This window comes from Propithecus coquereli, unplaced genomic scaffold, assembly GCF_000956105.1.
Source record: "Propithecus coquereli isolate 6110/MARCELLA unplaced genomic scaffold, Pcoq_1.0 Scaffold459, whole genome shotgun sequence".
NCBI lineage: Eukaryota > Metazoa > Chordata > Mammalia > Primates > Indriidae > Propithecus > Propithecus coquereli.
Window position 1 is genome coordinate 1,904,294 of NW_012150385.1, and position 14,172 is coordinate 1,918,465.

The 14,172-nt window shown below is 51.3% G+C and overlaps 1 protein-coding gene across 1 annotated transcript in view; it reads right to left on the reverse strand.

The window, feature by feature from the left end:
- The window catches only part of ACOX3 (acyl-CoA oxidase 3, pristanoyl), a 52,202-nt gene that overhangs the window by 24,098 nt on the left and 13,932 nt on the right, over positions 1 to 14,172 (reverse strand). Inside the window, exons 7-10 of the mRNA XM_012655060.1 lie at positions 12,013 to 12,101; positions 5,115 to 5,211; positions 2,244 to 2,426; positions 569 to 691 (exon numbers count right to left, since the gene is read on the reverse strand). Coding sequence (XP_012510514.1) covers positions 569 to 691; positions 2,244 to 2,426; positions 5,115 to 5,211; positions 12,013 to 12,101 — 492 coding nt within the window. The remainder of the gene's footprint in view (positions 1 to 568; positions 692 to 2,243; positions 2,427 to 5,114; positions 5,212 to 12,012; positions 12,102 to 14,172) is intronic.

Sequence of the window (14,172 nt, forward strand, 5' to 3'; positions counted from 1 at the left end):
AACCCGTTTCCAAACGCATCTCTTTGATTCACATCTTACTCTTGCTCCGTAGGCAGCAGGGGACTGTGGAAAACCTGCTCGCAAACCATCCACCAAGAAATTAGCAACGGACTCCTCCTCACGCAGTGGCTGATCTCAGCGGATCTGCATGCTTGTTGCTGGCACAAATCCTTGACTGTCAACTTGAATCCAGTCGGCTGATTCAGACCTTTGTGCGGTTGTTTATGGAAGGCTTGGAACCATGAAATCTACTGAGGGGCTGGCAGTGCCAATTTTGCAAAACCATCATGTTCTCAAAAGGAGAACAACAGCTGAACTCACAGACCGAATCCGGAGTCGTGTCAGCACATCCTTAAAGCAGGGACAGGGACGTGGCCGTGTGCCCAAACTTTGAATCTCAGTGGACGCCTAGAGTTTCAAACGGGGATGGCTGCAGGCACACGCCCCAGGCTCTCGCCCCACAAACTCACGGACTGGTTTTGTTTTGAAATAAAGGCTGAATCTGTGCTGTGCAGCCTCTGTGAAATTCGGATGACAGTGCTGCTAAGGAAAGGGAATGCCACCTCACCTGCCTGGCACTGCGGTCTCCTCCCAGAAGGCCCCGCTGCAGCTCCGCCAGGTCCAGGAAGAGTGACTTGACGAAGTGGTGTAAGGCGTAGGCAGCCGCCAGGTAAGGAAGCAAGCGCCATTGCTGGAACAACAGATGCCCGTGTGAACATACCACAGCTCCCACTGAGGGCTGCTGCCCGGGGGGACTGTGAAGGCAGAGGAAGGGGAGGCTGTCAGGGTCCCACTCCGTCAGCACTGAGGCCTCCCCGTGTCTTCCTGGTACTCGAGGAAACCCTTACCCCGACGGGCCATCATCCTGGATGTACAACCTCAAACGCAACTCCCTGCACACCCGCCCCTCAGAGCTGTCCTGTCAAAGTCACTTCAGAAGAAAGTGTCCGTCTCCCTGTGAACTGGGAAAGTCACCGTGCTGGGGGCTGCCATGCCGCACACAGGGCCTGTGCAGGACGTAGCTACCGTCCCGGGCCAGACAGGAAGACCGAGGGCAGGCAGAGCCACAGCTCCTCGAGGGGCAGGGCCTGTCCTTTTCTCTTCACACACCTGGCGCAGACCAGGACACAGCCACTGCCGGATGGCAGCGAGGGAGGGGATGTGCCTGGAAGGCACCCGGAAACCGTCACCACCGTGGTCTGACACGTCCCAGGTACCACCCAGGCTCTGTGCCGGCTGCCCCACGTATCAGCTTCTTTAATCCTTACACCCGCCCTGGGAAATTCACAAATGAGGACAGTAGAGCAGAGGGGTGGGGACCGTGCCTGAGGGCATACAGCTGGTCGGCTGGACCTGGGTCATGAGCATGGGCACTGTTGCTCCCAGAGCTCGCCAAGCACTGAGCACCCTCAGCGCCCAGACGCACGTGACCACACAGGCCATGAGACTGGCACAGGATGGGTTGAGAGCTGCACAGGCACGAACCAGGACACTTGCTAGAGCAGGTTCACAGCCATAGTGAAAGGGATGTTGAAAGAAACAACTGAGATTGTAACTGCTGTTACAACTTTTTCGAACTTTCATCCAAACATACCTTTGTTTATGCAAAGCTTGGCCCAAGACCTGGGCCGGATTTAGCTACTAACTTTGGTTGGCGTCTCCCGTTTGGTCCTCAGTTCCCCACCTGTAAACTGGGAATGGTAATTCCAACCCACCTGTTGCAGAGACCAAACACAGAGCACGTAGGGAGGGCACTGTAGGGATGTCTGCTGTGACCGTTTACTTCCCCTTTGCGTGTGATCGTGTCTGTGCCTGTCCACAGCTACCCCATCTGCTGCTCTAACCGCCATCACAGCACACAGAGCTGCATACCCAGCTGCTGCCTCTCAAAAGTTATCTCCTTGGAATAATTTCTTAGGGATGGTTTGACTGCGTCAAAGAACATGCCCAGGACATGCAATGCCACCACCTGCCCAACCTGTACATGCAGAGGGTGCACACCCCTGCCTCCTAGCCTCACTTCTGTCCATTTTCCTCATTTGGCTACTTCATGTACATTCCTTTTTGATTAAAGACCATTTATTAGAGGCCTTGCTGCCTGAGATGTGCACTCCTGGTAACTGTCTTATTAATTCCATTAAGAGCTTTGACCAACTCCCAGGAACCAAATTGCAACTATCTAAAAAGCAGTATATTTGTACGCATAACAAAAAGAAAGTGAAATGATACTTGGAAACCTGTACCTGCAATTGATACTCAAGTACCGGTATTTCCTCCTCCTGTGTTGGGCCAAACTGCCGCCGAGTGGCTGAGAAACGAAGAGCTATGGATACGGCCAGTTGCAAGTTAACAACGGACATGCCCGTGATGGAGACTCGACCCATGGACAAGCTGCCCAGGGACGCTCCAAAGCGCTGTCTGACGTCCTGTGAGGGAAAGCAGACGCTGAGCGTGAGCCAGACCGCATGGCCACCTCACAGAGAGCAGAGGTGAGGGCACGCTCACGTGTTCCCTCAATGTTAACTTGTGCCCGCCTGCCCAGGCCCTGTACCCAGCGCACCCCAGGCACAGGACGGTGCAGCAGGGTGGACCTGTAAGGCAGGGACAGGTGTCATTAGTGAGCTGTGAATGGGATGGGGGCACCCAAAGGAGGGGACACCCGCTACCTTGAGAAAGGCTGCCCCAGGCAGAAAGCAAGCACAGCACACACAGTGTGGTACAGGAGCACTGCCCTGTGGGACCTGCAAATTGTCCACCTGGAGGTCCCAAGGCCCTACCTTTACCCTGGTGACAATGAGACATGGCCTGTGCTGCCAGAGGGTGGGTTGGGGGGTAGTCTTTGGACTGTGACTCCATTTCTGGCTCTGAGGTTTTATCAATAAAACGTGTTCCCCTGGCTGGGCATGGTGGCTGCCGCCTGTAATTCCAGCACTTTGAGAAGCCAAGGTGGGAGGACTGCTTGAGGCCAGGAGTTTGAGACCTGCCTGGGCAACACGGTGAGATCCCCTCTCTACAAAAAATGAAAAAATTAGCAAAGCCTGGTGGCATGTGCCTATTGTCCCAGCCACTCAGGAGGCTGAGGCAGGAGGACCACCTGAGCCCTGAACTTCAAGGCTACAGTGAGATATTGCACTCCAGTCTGGGGAACAGGGTGAGATCCTGTCTCCAAAACAAAACAAAACACATAAAATGCATTCCTTTTACCCCACTCCCCCTTGAATTCCTCTCTGCCCATCAAAGGCAGCCATTCTAAGGGGTTTAATGCTGTGGTCCCCAACCCCCCCGCGCTGCAGACCAGTACCAGTCCGTGGCCTGTTAGGAACTGGGCCACACAGTGGGAGGTGAGTGGTGGGCGACTGAGTGAAGCTTCATCTGTATTTACAGCCGCTCCCCATCGCTCGCATTGTGCCTGAGCTGCGCCTCCTGTCAGATCAGCAGCAGCATTAGATTCTCACAGGAGCTCGAACCCTACTGTAAATTGCACACGTGAGGGATCTAGGCTGTCCGCTCCTTACAAGAATCCAATGCCTGATGATCTGAGGTGGAGCTGAGGCGATGATGCTAGCACTGGGGAGTGGCTGCAAATACAGATTATCATTAGCAGAGAGGATTGATTGCACAATAAATGTAATATGCTTGGATCATCCCTAAACCATCCCACCCACCCCACTGATGCGGAAAAATTGTCTTTCATGAAACAGTCCCTGGTGCCACAAAGGTTGGGGACTGCTGCTTTAATGGAAACCTTTGCTCCTTGTGCTCCTGTAACGTGGGCAGTTCCTCCGCGTGTCTAGGTCCAGCCTCCCGTTCAGTATCTCGTCACAGACAGCAGGGTCTTCAACAGCGGCTGTTTCCAGGCCCAGCAGTGGGCTGTGGGCACGTCTAACCCACCACCCTCACCAGATTATCTCATCACCTCCACACCCCACCTCTTCCTGTTTTTCCTGGGTTCATTTCTTTTATCATCTGGGCCTTTATTCCAAATCACTGTGGCATTTGAGTGGCAATCTGCCAAAGCTGTGTGTGCCTGAGAGTATTTCTCACACTCTCACATGGGAATGACAGCTTTGCTTAAAAACACATTTATTTTCCCTCAATGGTGCCAAATGTTATTTCACAGTCTTCTTGCATTCGGTGTTGTGTTTGAGGAAGTTGAAGTTAAAGTGATTTTTATTCCACTAGAGTCAGATCTGGAAGATTTCAGAATTTTCTCTTAATATTCTTAAATTTCTCTACCATGTACCTGGGTGTAGGGCTTTTCCTTATTTTTCCTCTTTGGAACTACACGGGTCCCTCCAACCAAAGGTCTTCCTTTCTTTAATTTAGAGACATTTATCTCCTTTGTTTCTTAAAACTTTGTCTCTTCTTCATGTCATCCTGGCCTGCTGTCGTCCAGAGGACAACTTCCCAACCTCTAATTCATTCTCCTGCATTGTACCCCACCTACTGTGCTCTTTCTTTCAGTGATTTATTTCCACGTGAGTTTTTAATTAATTTTACGCTAGTATTCCCATGTTTTAAATGACTTCTTGTTTCCTGTGGCTGACCTTGCTCCGTACCTCCTCAGTCTACGTCACTCTCGTTTCACGCCCTCGCTCTCTGCTACAGAGGGCGCATGTGGTCCGGGTGCTCCTCTGCAGGGTCTGTGCTTGGGACACTCCTGATTCCCAGGGGTGGTCAGCTAGGGCTTGGGCCACCTCTGCCCAGAACCACACCACTGTCTCTCTTCTACTCTGGATGCATGGTGGGGGGGGTGGTTCTGGACGCCAGAAAGCTTGGTCATCCCCTTGATGGCAGTTCACCAGGAGACCCTTCCCCTTCGAGCCCTCAGGCAGCGATGGAAGGAGACCCCGGGGGCAGGGGGATGCCCCCAGGCAGGTCAGCCAGCGCCGCTGTGAGGTCCCGGCTCACCCCAACACCAAGGGTCTCCTTAGCTGTGCCAACCCAAGGGTCCCCTTCCGAGTTGGGGCACCAGGATCCAAACCAAGAGAGGTGCCCCTGCCAAGCTTGCCACGGAGGGGTGTCCCCCAGGTGAGGAGCGGGAGTGGTGCCAGGTTGTGGGGAAGGCTCCTGGAAGCAAGCACTGCGCAGACCACCCACCACAAACACCGCACCTTGAAGGGGCTAATGTAGGTGCCATCGGGGGTGACGTCTCCAGTGCGGTTCAGGAGGTTCTGGCGAGGAACGCACACCTGGTGGAACACGGCGAACCTGTGGGGAGGAGGCAGGGCTGCTGTGACACGGGTCACCCCAAGGCTAGCTTCAAAGGTGACATAACCCCCAAGGACAAAGAAAACCAGAGAGCACGCCAGGGGACAGGGAAGCCCAACAAACTTTCTATCTAAAAAAGTAGGTTAAAAAATACAGTGTTTCAGCAGCACTCATGGCATACATACGCCACGTTTATTAACCTGCTCACGTATTGACAGGCAAAGGCAATATATGTAACCTAAATGTTTGTACCCCCGTAACATTCTGAAATAATAAAAAATGAAGTGTGCGTGGTGGGTTTACACGACACAAGCTGTGGAATGTTGATGGGCATCCACACCAAGGCCTCTTTCCCACCGGCCGCTCAGGGCTGAGCATGGATGTTCAACAGAAATTCAACGGGAAATGCGATTTTAAAGATTGGAATCTCTGATTCTCATACTTCAGTCTCCAACCGGGCCCTGCAATATGATGTGGTAACACCAGCAAATTGATGTTTAACGCTCCCTTTTTTTTGAGACAGGGTCTCGCTTTGTTGTTGGGGCTGGAGTGCAGTGGCGTCATCACAGCTTCTGCAGCCTCACATCCCGGGCTCCAGCGAGCCTCCTGCCTCAGCCTCCGAAGTAGCTGGGACTGAAGGCACCACCACCAGGCCCAGCTAAAGGTTTAAGGCTCTCAAGTCAAACAAAAGGACTGTGTTCTGGCATGAGCGCTCAGACTCAAGCAAATTCATTTCTTTTGAACCGCCAAGAATAGGATTATATACACATCAAGGACCATGATGTATTAATAATCTATTTTTTTATGGTTGTCAGGTCAAGAAAACCTATTTCACAATAGTCTGGGGAACAATCTATGCAAACTTATGGATATTACATAAACTGTGCAAAAAAAAAAAATCCAAACAAATGTAAAAATATCAATAGTTCCCATAGCAACTTACTGATTACTGAGATCATTTGCCATACCTCTGAGAATATTCTTTTACTGAACCACAGAAAACACTATGTACAAAGAACCATTGTATGTGCAGGGCGGGAGGACCCACTGCTCGGGCGCATCCTCCCCCGAGCTGCTGCTCCCTAACTATAGCACGTGGGTCCCCGTCGGGGTCACCCCCAACCACACCAGGTTGTCGCTCTGCTGTGCTGTCAATTCCCTTCCCCTCCATCCCCAGCTGTACCTATCCCCAGCCCCCACTCAGCCCTCATCTCCTCCTGTCTGATTCACTGGCTCTTTCTGGACGCTACCGCATCAGCCTGCCCTCCACTTGGGAGCAGAAACTTCTCCAAGCAGACACTGGAATAGCCTCACTCCCCATGAGGCTGTTCGATCCCCATGACCTTAGGAATCCAAACCCACAGAATAAAGCATGAGGCCTCCCAACCTGAGCTCAGCCGCTCCTCTGACGGCACTGCCTCCTGCAGCCACAGCCTGGTCCGGTCTGCCTGTGACGCCTCAACCCAGCCAGGCTGTCTCCTGACCTCCAGGCACACCCTGCATGTCACTGTCAACACCCAGGTGGCCTCGGAGTGCAACCTGACTGGCTGCCTTCCCGGGAGCCATCACGATCTCCACCCCACCCTGCGATAGGTACACAGTGGGCCCCAGGGCACCCAGAGGGAGCCCCGTTCTGTGGCAACCCTCAACCGTCATTGTTCCTCGATGAGCCCAATCCTTGTCAGCAGTTTCCTGGGCTTATTCGCCTTTTCGTAACATCATCTGAAGTGCTGGTGCCATCCCTTGACCCGAGTCCTGGGGACTGCACGTGCCAGCACACCCAGGGAAGGGCAAGGACCCTGGGCCTTGGTGCAGGACAGGGCTGGGGAGCCCCTCCCAAATTCCTCAGGGGATGTCCAGGAGATTTGGCAAGAAGGGATTCCAGGCCAGCAGGCCCTGCAGCTGCCCCTGCACAAAGTGCAGGCCAGCAGAGACCCGTTCCCCAGTGGCTCCGCCAGCTTGAGCCCCCAAGCCGGCCTGACCGGCACACGCTGCCGCCGCAGGTGTTGTGTGGGTGGCAGCCTCGCCCATGCCACAGCCACACAGATGCATGCTCAGCACGCCCACTTTGTAGGAAAACCTGGCCTCAGTGCCAACAGCCCCATGTGTTCCTGCCTGTTACTTGAAAGCTGAGGAATGCTTTTCCAAGTGTGATTCTGTTAACAGAAAGTGCCCTTTTTAAGGAGTGGAAAATCTTCACCCATTCTTGCCACACAGAGATGGAACAAATCTGAATATATTTATCCTCACAAAAGTATTCCCTCGAGTTTAACGGAAAGCGAAATTCCACACATTCTCTCCTGATCGCTTCTGTTCCACAAAAGCAGTTCCAGAATCAGTCAGATGCGGCCGACTGGTGGGCCAACCTGCACACCAGAATCCAGTGTCCCCGGTGGGCAGGACGTGCGTGGGGTACCACGCATGTGTGTCACAGGACGTGTGTGTCATGGAACACGTGTGCGCAGCACTGGGCAGGTGTGTGTGTCATGGGGCATGTGTGTGCGCGGCACAGGGCGTGGATACAGTACAGGGACATGTGTGCAGCATGGGAGGACTGTGTGTGGTGCAGAAGACCCACCGTCCTGGAGCTCCAGGCCCCGCATGCGCCCTCTTTGCTGGGCCTCCCCGTCCGTGTTTCAGCCGTTTCCCTCCTCCCCTGGGGCCTCCCAGGGCCCCCGGCCCAGCTCCATTGCATAGGCCGTCCAGCCTAAGGGGCTTCCAGCTACTTCAGGACGGGTCCCAGGCCCGGATGCTGCCACGCCTCAGAGGAACCACGTGGAAAAGTACCTGTGGCTCACCTTAAGGGTATGGCTGAAAATACCACTTGAAAAGATCTTTGTTATTTTGCTTTCAGAGCTCTTTGCCTAAAATTAATCTGCAGAATTTATGTTTGTTTCCAATTTCTAGGCAGCCATCCAACATACTTGGAAATTCTTGTAAAGTGACAAAATCTGACCTACAAATTGTTACCGCTTTTCTCAGAAAAGATGATCTTGACATTAGTATTAATAAAAAAAAAATCACTAAATTATGATACTGATCTTTAAACTAGCACAGAGAATGCAGGCTGAATTGCGCAGAGAAACTCCTTGGGGACTTGAGCCGGTTCTCAAACCACCGCAGCACTGCAGCACTGCGCGCCCCCTGCAGGGCGCAGGAAGAGCCGGTTTCTGTGCATGAGGTGGGAGGACGCACCCTGCATCACACCTGCTGGCTCACACCCCAGCAAGCCACTCGGCCTGCAAAGCCTCAGGGGTCAAGTAAGGTTGCTTCCAGTATCTGTTGTCTCCTGCCACTGAGCGTGCAAAAGACACAGAGGGAAGGCTTTGCGGGGCAGGACTCTGATCTGGTGGAGCAGAAACTGCTTCCTTTGGCTGTCATCATGGTGCCCATGGCCATAGCAGGGGTGACTGGCATTCCTGGGTTTTAGAAGAGCCTTTACTGTATCGATGTGATGTATTATTGTAAGTGGCTTGATTTAATGCTCCTTGGAATATCGCCCCAGTAAGAGATGTGTATCCAATCTCTAGAAATATGAGTCTATTTGAGGGGAACCAAGTGCAGAGTTTTTCTGTTTCTGTGGTGTTCCAAATAATGTTAAGGATTCAAATTTGTTAAATGGAGTGAACAGTGAGCAGAGATCCTTGATCAAACCTGATGTCACCCACTGCGTGTGACAATTTACTACCACGCGCCCAAGGAGAACGCACCCGCCAGGCCTCGTGTGCACATACAGAGCCCTTCAATGGGCAGAGCGACAATGCACATGTTTTCTGAGCTCCAAATTGGAACATACAGACCTAATGAAAAGATATTAGTTTTCAAAACCTAGAGCAAGACAGTCCCTCCCATGCCCCATTCACGGATGAGCTTGAGGCTTCTCACCCTGAGGCCAGAGTCATCTTTCTCAAACAGGCCAAATCATGTCACTCCCTCCAGTGGATTGCTAGGGGCCTTCCCTCCACCCTGAGGAGAAAGGGCCAGAACAGTGAACCTCCACACGTGCCACATGGGCACCATCCATGCCAAAGGCCTCCCACGTGCCCCAAGGAAGGAGTGATTTAAAGGAGTTTCCAGGCTGGGTACGGTGGCTCACGCCTGCAATCCTAGCACTCTGGGAGGCTGGGGTGGGAGGATCACTTGAGGTCAGGAGTTCGAGACCAGCCTGAGTAAGAGCAAGACCCCGTCTCTACTAAAAATAGAAAAATTAGCCTGGTGTGATGACACATGCCTGTAGTCCCACCTACTCAGGAGGCTGAGGCAGGAGGATAACTTGAGCCCTGGTGTTTGAGGCTGCTCTGAGCCATGATGACACTGCCACACTCTAGCCTGGGTGACAGAGCAAGACCATCTCAAAAACAAAACAAAACAAGACAAAAATGTAAAGGAGTTCCCAGCCCTAGGTTGGGGTGGTCTTCCTCCTTCCTGCTGTCTCTAAGGTTAACTAGCAGATTCCTAGTACAAGCCAGAGAGTGAGAAGTTCAGAATTCTGCAAGGTAGGCGTTAGGTGGGTTTTGTGCATGCGTGTCTTGTTTTGTTTTTAAACATCCTTTTACTTTCTTCTCAAGCTGACACTGAGTAAAAATCAAAGGTTTGTAGCCCACTTTGGTGCAGTCTGGGGCCCTACCTGTTTTAAAGGCCCAAGTAGAGTTTTGAGACACCCCCCTATAACAGAGGGAATGGCTTGGAAAAAAAAATGCAAAAATATTTTCTGTCTTCTTAAGGAGTCCTCCACTCCTTTTTGAGAACCAAAACCTGCATCCCTGCCTCAGGCCAGTAGCTGGGAAGGGCAGGTAAGTCTTTTGCTATTGGTGCTACAAGAGATTGCCCAACCCCCACCTGGTAAAGGGAGGTCCTGGTTGCAGCTCAGGGGATTGTCTTCTGCAGAGATGGGATGATCAGAATCATCAACTATACTGAACAGTAATTGCCTGAAGCTGAGAACCCACCCTTTAAAAGCTCCATATTTTGCTTATTATGAGGATGATGGCATTTCAGATAGCAGTCTCCATCATCCTCCTCCTTTGCTGGCAAAGTAAAAAAACGTCCCTTTCCTTCCTCCTCAAACCACTGGTCCTCATTTTTCTGATTCGGCCTCGGGGACAAGTGCTGAGCTTTCAGGAATACCCCCACCACTCTGACTTCTTAGGAGGGACAGATGAAGAGATTTCCCCATAGTGGGGTCCTTGGAAGCCACCTGGCCAAGCTCCTCTCTCTAGAGATGACCTCCTCCTTTATGCCTGAGAACCCAGGCATGACGGTGTGAACTAAAATAAAATTTTAAGGCTCACCCCTTCACCAGCTGACTAAATGGACCCTCTTGTGGCCAAAGGAATATCCTAAAACTAAATTGCCTGCCAAGAGGAAGGAGGTCAGACATGCCTTATTATGCCCCCCTCCGTTCTTGGGAACATCCTTTATAACCCATTAACAGGCCTAAGGGATGCAAGACAAACTCGCAGGTCCTTAAGTTACACAACAAATCTATGTCCGGTGGCTTATCTCTAATAATAATCCAGTGACTTATCTCTAATAAACAGCTCCTATGTTAAAACATTCCAAGCCTTTAGAAAAAGCTTCATGTCTTTAACCAATTACAAGCCAAAGAGTCTTTAAACCCACCTTATAACTTGTAAGCCGCACCCCCCTCTTCGAGATGGCCCACCTTTTCGGGCGAAACCAATGTATGCCTCCCACATATTGATTTATGACTTTACCTGTAATCCCTGTCTCCCTGAAATGTATAAAACCAAACTATGACCCAACCACAGCGAGGCCACTTGCTCAAGGCCTCTTGGGTGTGGCTCCGGGTCATGGTTCTTAAATTTGGCTCAGAGTAAATCTCTTTAAAATTATTTTACAGAGTTTGGTCTTTTTTTCCGTTGACAATGGCCAGTTGGTGTCACCCAGCGAGGCAGGCGTCCTCAGTTTTCCAGCAGCAAGTCTACAACATTCTGGGGACATAAAACAGGACACCAGACTCAGGAACACCCCGGCTTTGCTTCCTACTTAGTCGGAAATTATCTCGTGGGCACAGAGAAGCCCAAACTCTGCAGGGCCAGGTTTCCTGGGAAACGTGTGTCGAGTTCCACGTGCACACCCAAGGGCCAGGAAGAACACCCTGCAAGGGCCTGGCACAGGGACCACTGTTGTTGCGCCCACTATGTAGAAAGTTGGTCAAGATTACGCAAATTGTTAAATCCAGATCTGATCCCAAAGCTTGTGCTATTGATGATCAGGAGGTCTAAATCCTCCTAGAGCTCCTGGCCTAGCCCAGACTTCCTCCCAGCCGGCCCCTTCAAGACGATCCCAGGGCCCAGAGGCCCTGCCTCACCTCGAGAGCAAACTCACATGAGTACCTGTGGCCCAACACACTCGGGTCTCCTGCCACAGAGCGCGGTGCTAGGGAGTCAGCTGTGGACTGATGAGCAAAGCGAACGCTCTCCTCCACGTGCTGGGGGAGGGGCAAGCAAAGGCAGCCACTGCGGACACGGGTCCCTCAAGCTCACTGTGGACAGGTGCTGAGGCCGAGTCCCAGCTTGGGACACTGATGCAGTCCTTACACGGAGGCCCCACCAGCACAAGGGCCTGGGCCCCATGTGGGAATAGGAGCCACCACTGGCCGGGCAAAGTTGCTGAGTGTAGCTGCAGCAGGACACAGTGCTGCCTGTGCAGGGTCAGGTCTGGTCCCCACCCTCTGAGTCTGCCAGCAGGCAACAGCACTGACAGGCCAGTGGGACCCCAGGAATGGCGGCACTGCACGTGCTTGAGGGAACCTCAGTGCTGTGCGGTGTCACTCACCCGTTATCCAGTCCGTTCTGCCCGAGTTTCTTCCCCATGTCGCCGACCATCACCCCTGGCATGGGAAGGAGGGTCTTTGGGTCCCGAATCTGTGCAAAGCCACAGAAAGCCAACAGTGACTGCTATGATCACACAAAAAGCCAAATGAATGTGTTCAAATGCCCCAAGGGCACACTGTGGTGGCTGTGGGTTAAACCGTGTTCTCCAGCAATGACATGTCTCAGTCCCAGTCCCAGGATTGGAAAACGGACCTTATTTGGAAATAGGGTCTGTGCAGATGTAAGTGAGTTAAGGGTATCCTTAACTTTAAGGCCCTTAAACCACATGCCATGTGTCCTGTGAGAGTTGGAAGAAGACGGGCCGTGTGAGGACAGAGGCAGGGAGTGGAGTGCTGTGGTCATAAATCGAGGAACACTAGAAGCTGAAGGGACAGGAAGGGTCCTCCCCTGAAGCCACCAGAGCGCGGCCCTACAGAGGCCTTGATTTCAGACTTCCAGCCTCCAGAACCAAGAGAATAAATTTATGTTGTTTAAAGCCCCCCCAGTTTGTGATACTCTAATACAGCAGCCACGAGAGACTCACACAGGAGCAGCTAGTATGTGCCACTCAGACGGAAGACATTGGGAATTTCATACTCCGTGTTTTAGATACAGGATTTTCCGTTGGACTTTAATAAAATGATGAAATGGCTATGCACATACATGCTGTGGGACAAACAGCCAAGATTATTTTGGCAAATCTCCACTCCTCAAGGTAAGTTTCCAATAAGTATACTAACCTAAAAACCACAGATGCAGCTAGCTGATGCTTGCTCGACCTGGGAGCTCGCGGGCAAGGACATGGGGCTGCGTTCTTGGACACTGGAAGCAAAGATTCCCAGCCAGGGGACTTCCACCTTCCCCTGCCCCACCAGGGACACTGGGCAATGTCTGGGGAGATTTTTGTCGCCGTATCTAAAGGGTGCCAGTGGCACCAAGTGGTAGAGGCCTGGGATGCTGCCACACACCCTTGAGCACATGGGGTGCCCCCGCAGAGCATTACCCACTCACATCACTAGTGCCCAAGTAGAGAAACTTAAAGAAATATGGAATTTGTACTATCTGGAACTTAGCTATCTGTATAAATTGCTACCTTTTGCTTATTTCTGTGAAACAACTATTGAACTTAATTGAATTTTAAAATAAAGATATTTAAAATTTTAAAAAGGTCTAAAACCCAAATTTAAAACATCTTTACCTTTTCCTGAAGTCTTTGAATAGGCTCAGTAAAGATAAAGACATAAACTTTTTAAAACCTTTTGAAATAAGTACCATTAAAAAAGTTGGAAAAAAAGTAGAGATGAAGAGGACAGACACATCTATGAAAAAAGCTGGTATTAATTATTTTTAAGTAAACGGAAAGACACTGCTAATGCAAGTTTTCAGTTCATCTAGAAATAAATGATATGATTATAAATATTATACCTCTTGAATCACGGAAAGATTTCTAAAGTCAAGAGCAGAAGTAATGTTATACTTATCTCAGAAATATTTAATCGACCAATTTACACATAATATTTCCATGATATTGAGAGACTGCCAACCTGATACAACAGACCCGCAAAGCATTACAACCCTCCACTGCGTCAGCTAAGGGTCTGGAGCGCGTGTCACACTCTAACTAATCATCCTGAGATTACTCACCACCATCTCTCCTCACCCAGGAGCCTGTGAACTCCACAAGGGTCGGACCTGAGCACTGTGCCTGATCCACACCAGGCACACCAGGCGCTTTGCCGGATGGAGGATGACACCGTCCTACTGAGTGTTTTTAGCATGATATAAAGAAGTCTAAAACGCTGAGGCTCCGTGCTCTAAAAATCAGACACACTGAAAGAAGCTGAATTCCAGTCCAGGCAATTTCCATAAGAAATTCACTCCAGGTACAAATCTGTGCTCACAGGAACAATGTGCCTTAGGTGACAATGATACTGGATAAATGTGGTCTCTGCCCCTGCTCCTAGCACACAGCTGCCAAAATCCCTGAATCCTGGAGTGACAAGTGTGGCTTCTGTATGCTAACGAGATGGCTGGGGCCCTGGACAGCGTCAGGAGGGGGCTGGTCACCAAAAGACTCAGACAGGATTGGAGGGCTGGGACTGTCAGCCCCACCCCGACCTCC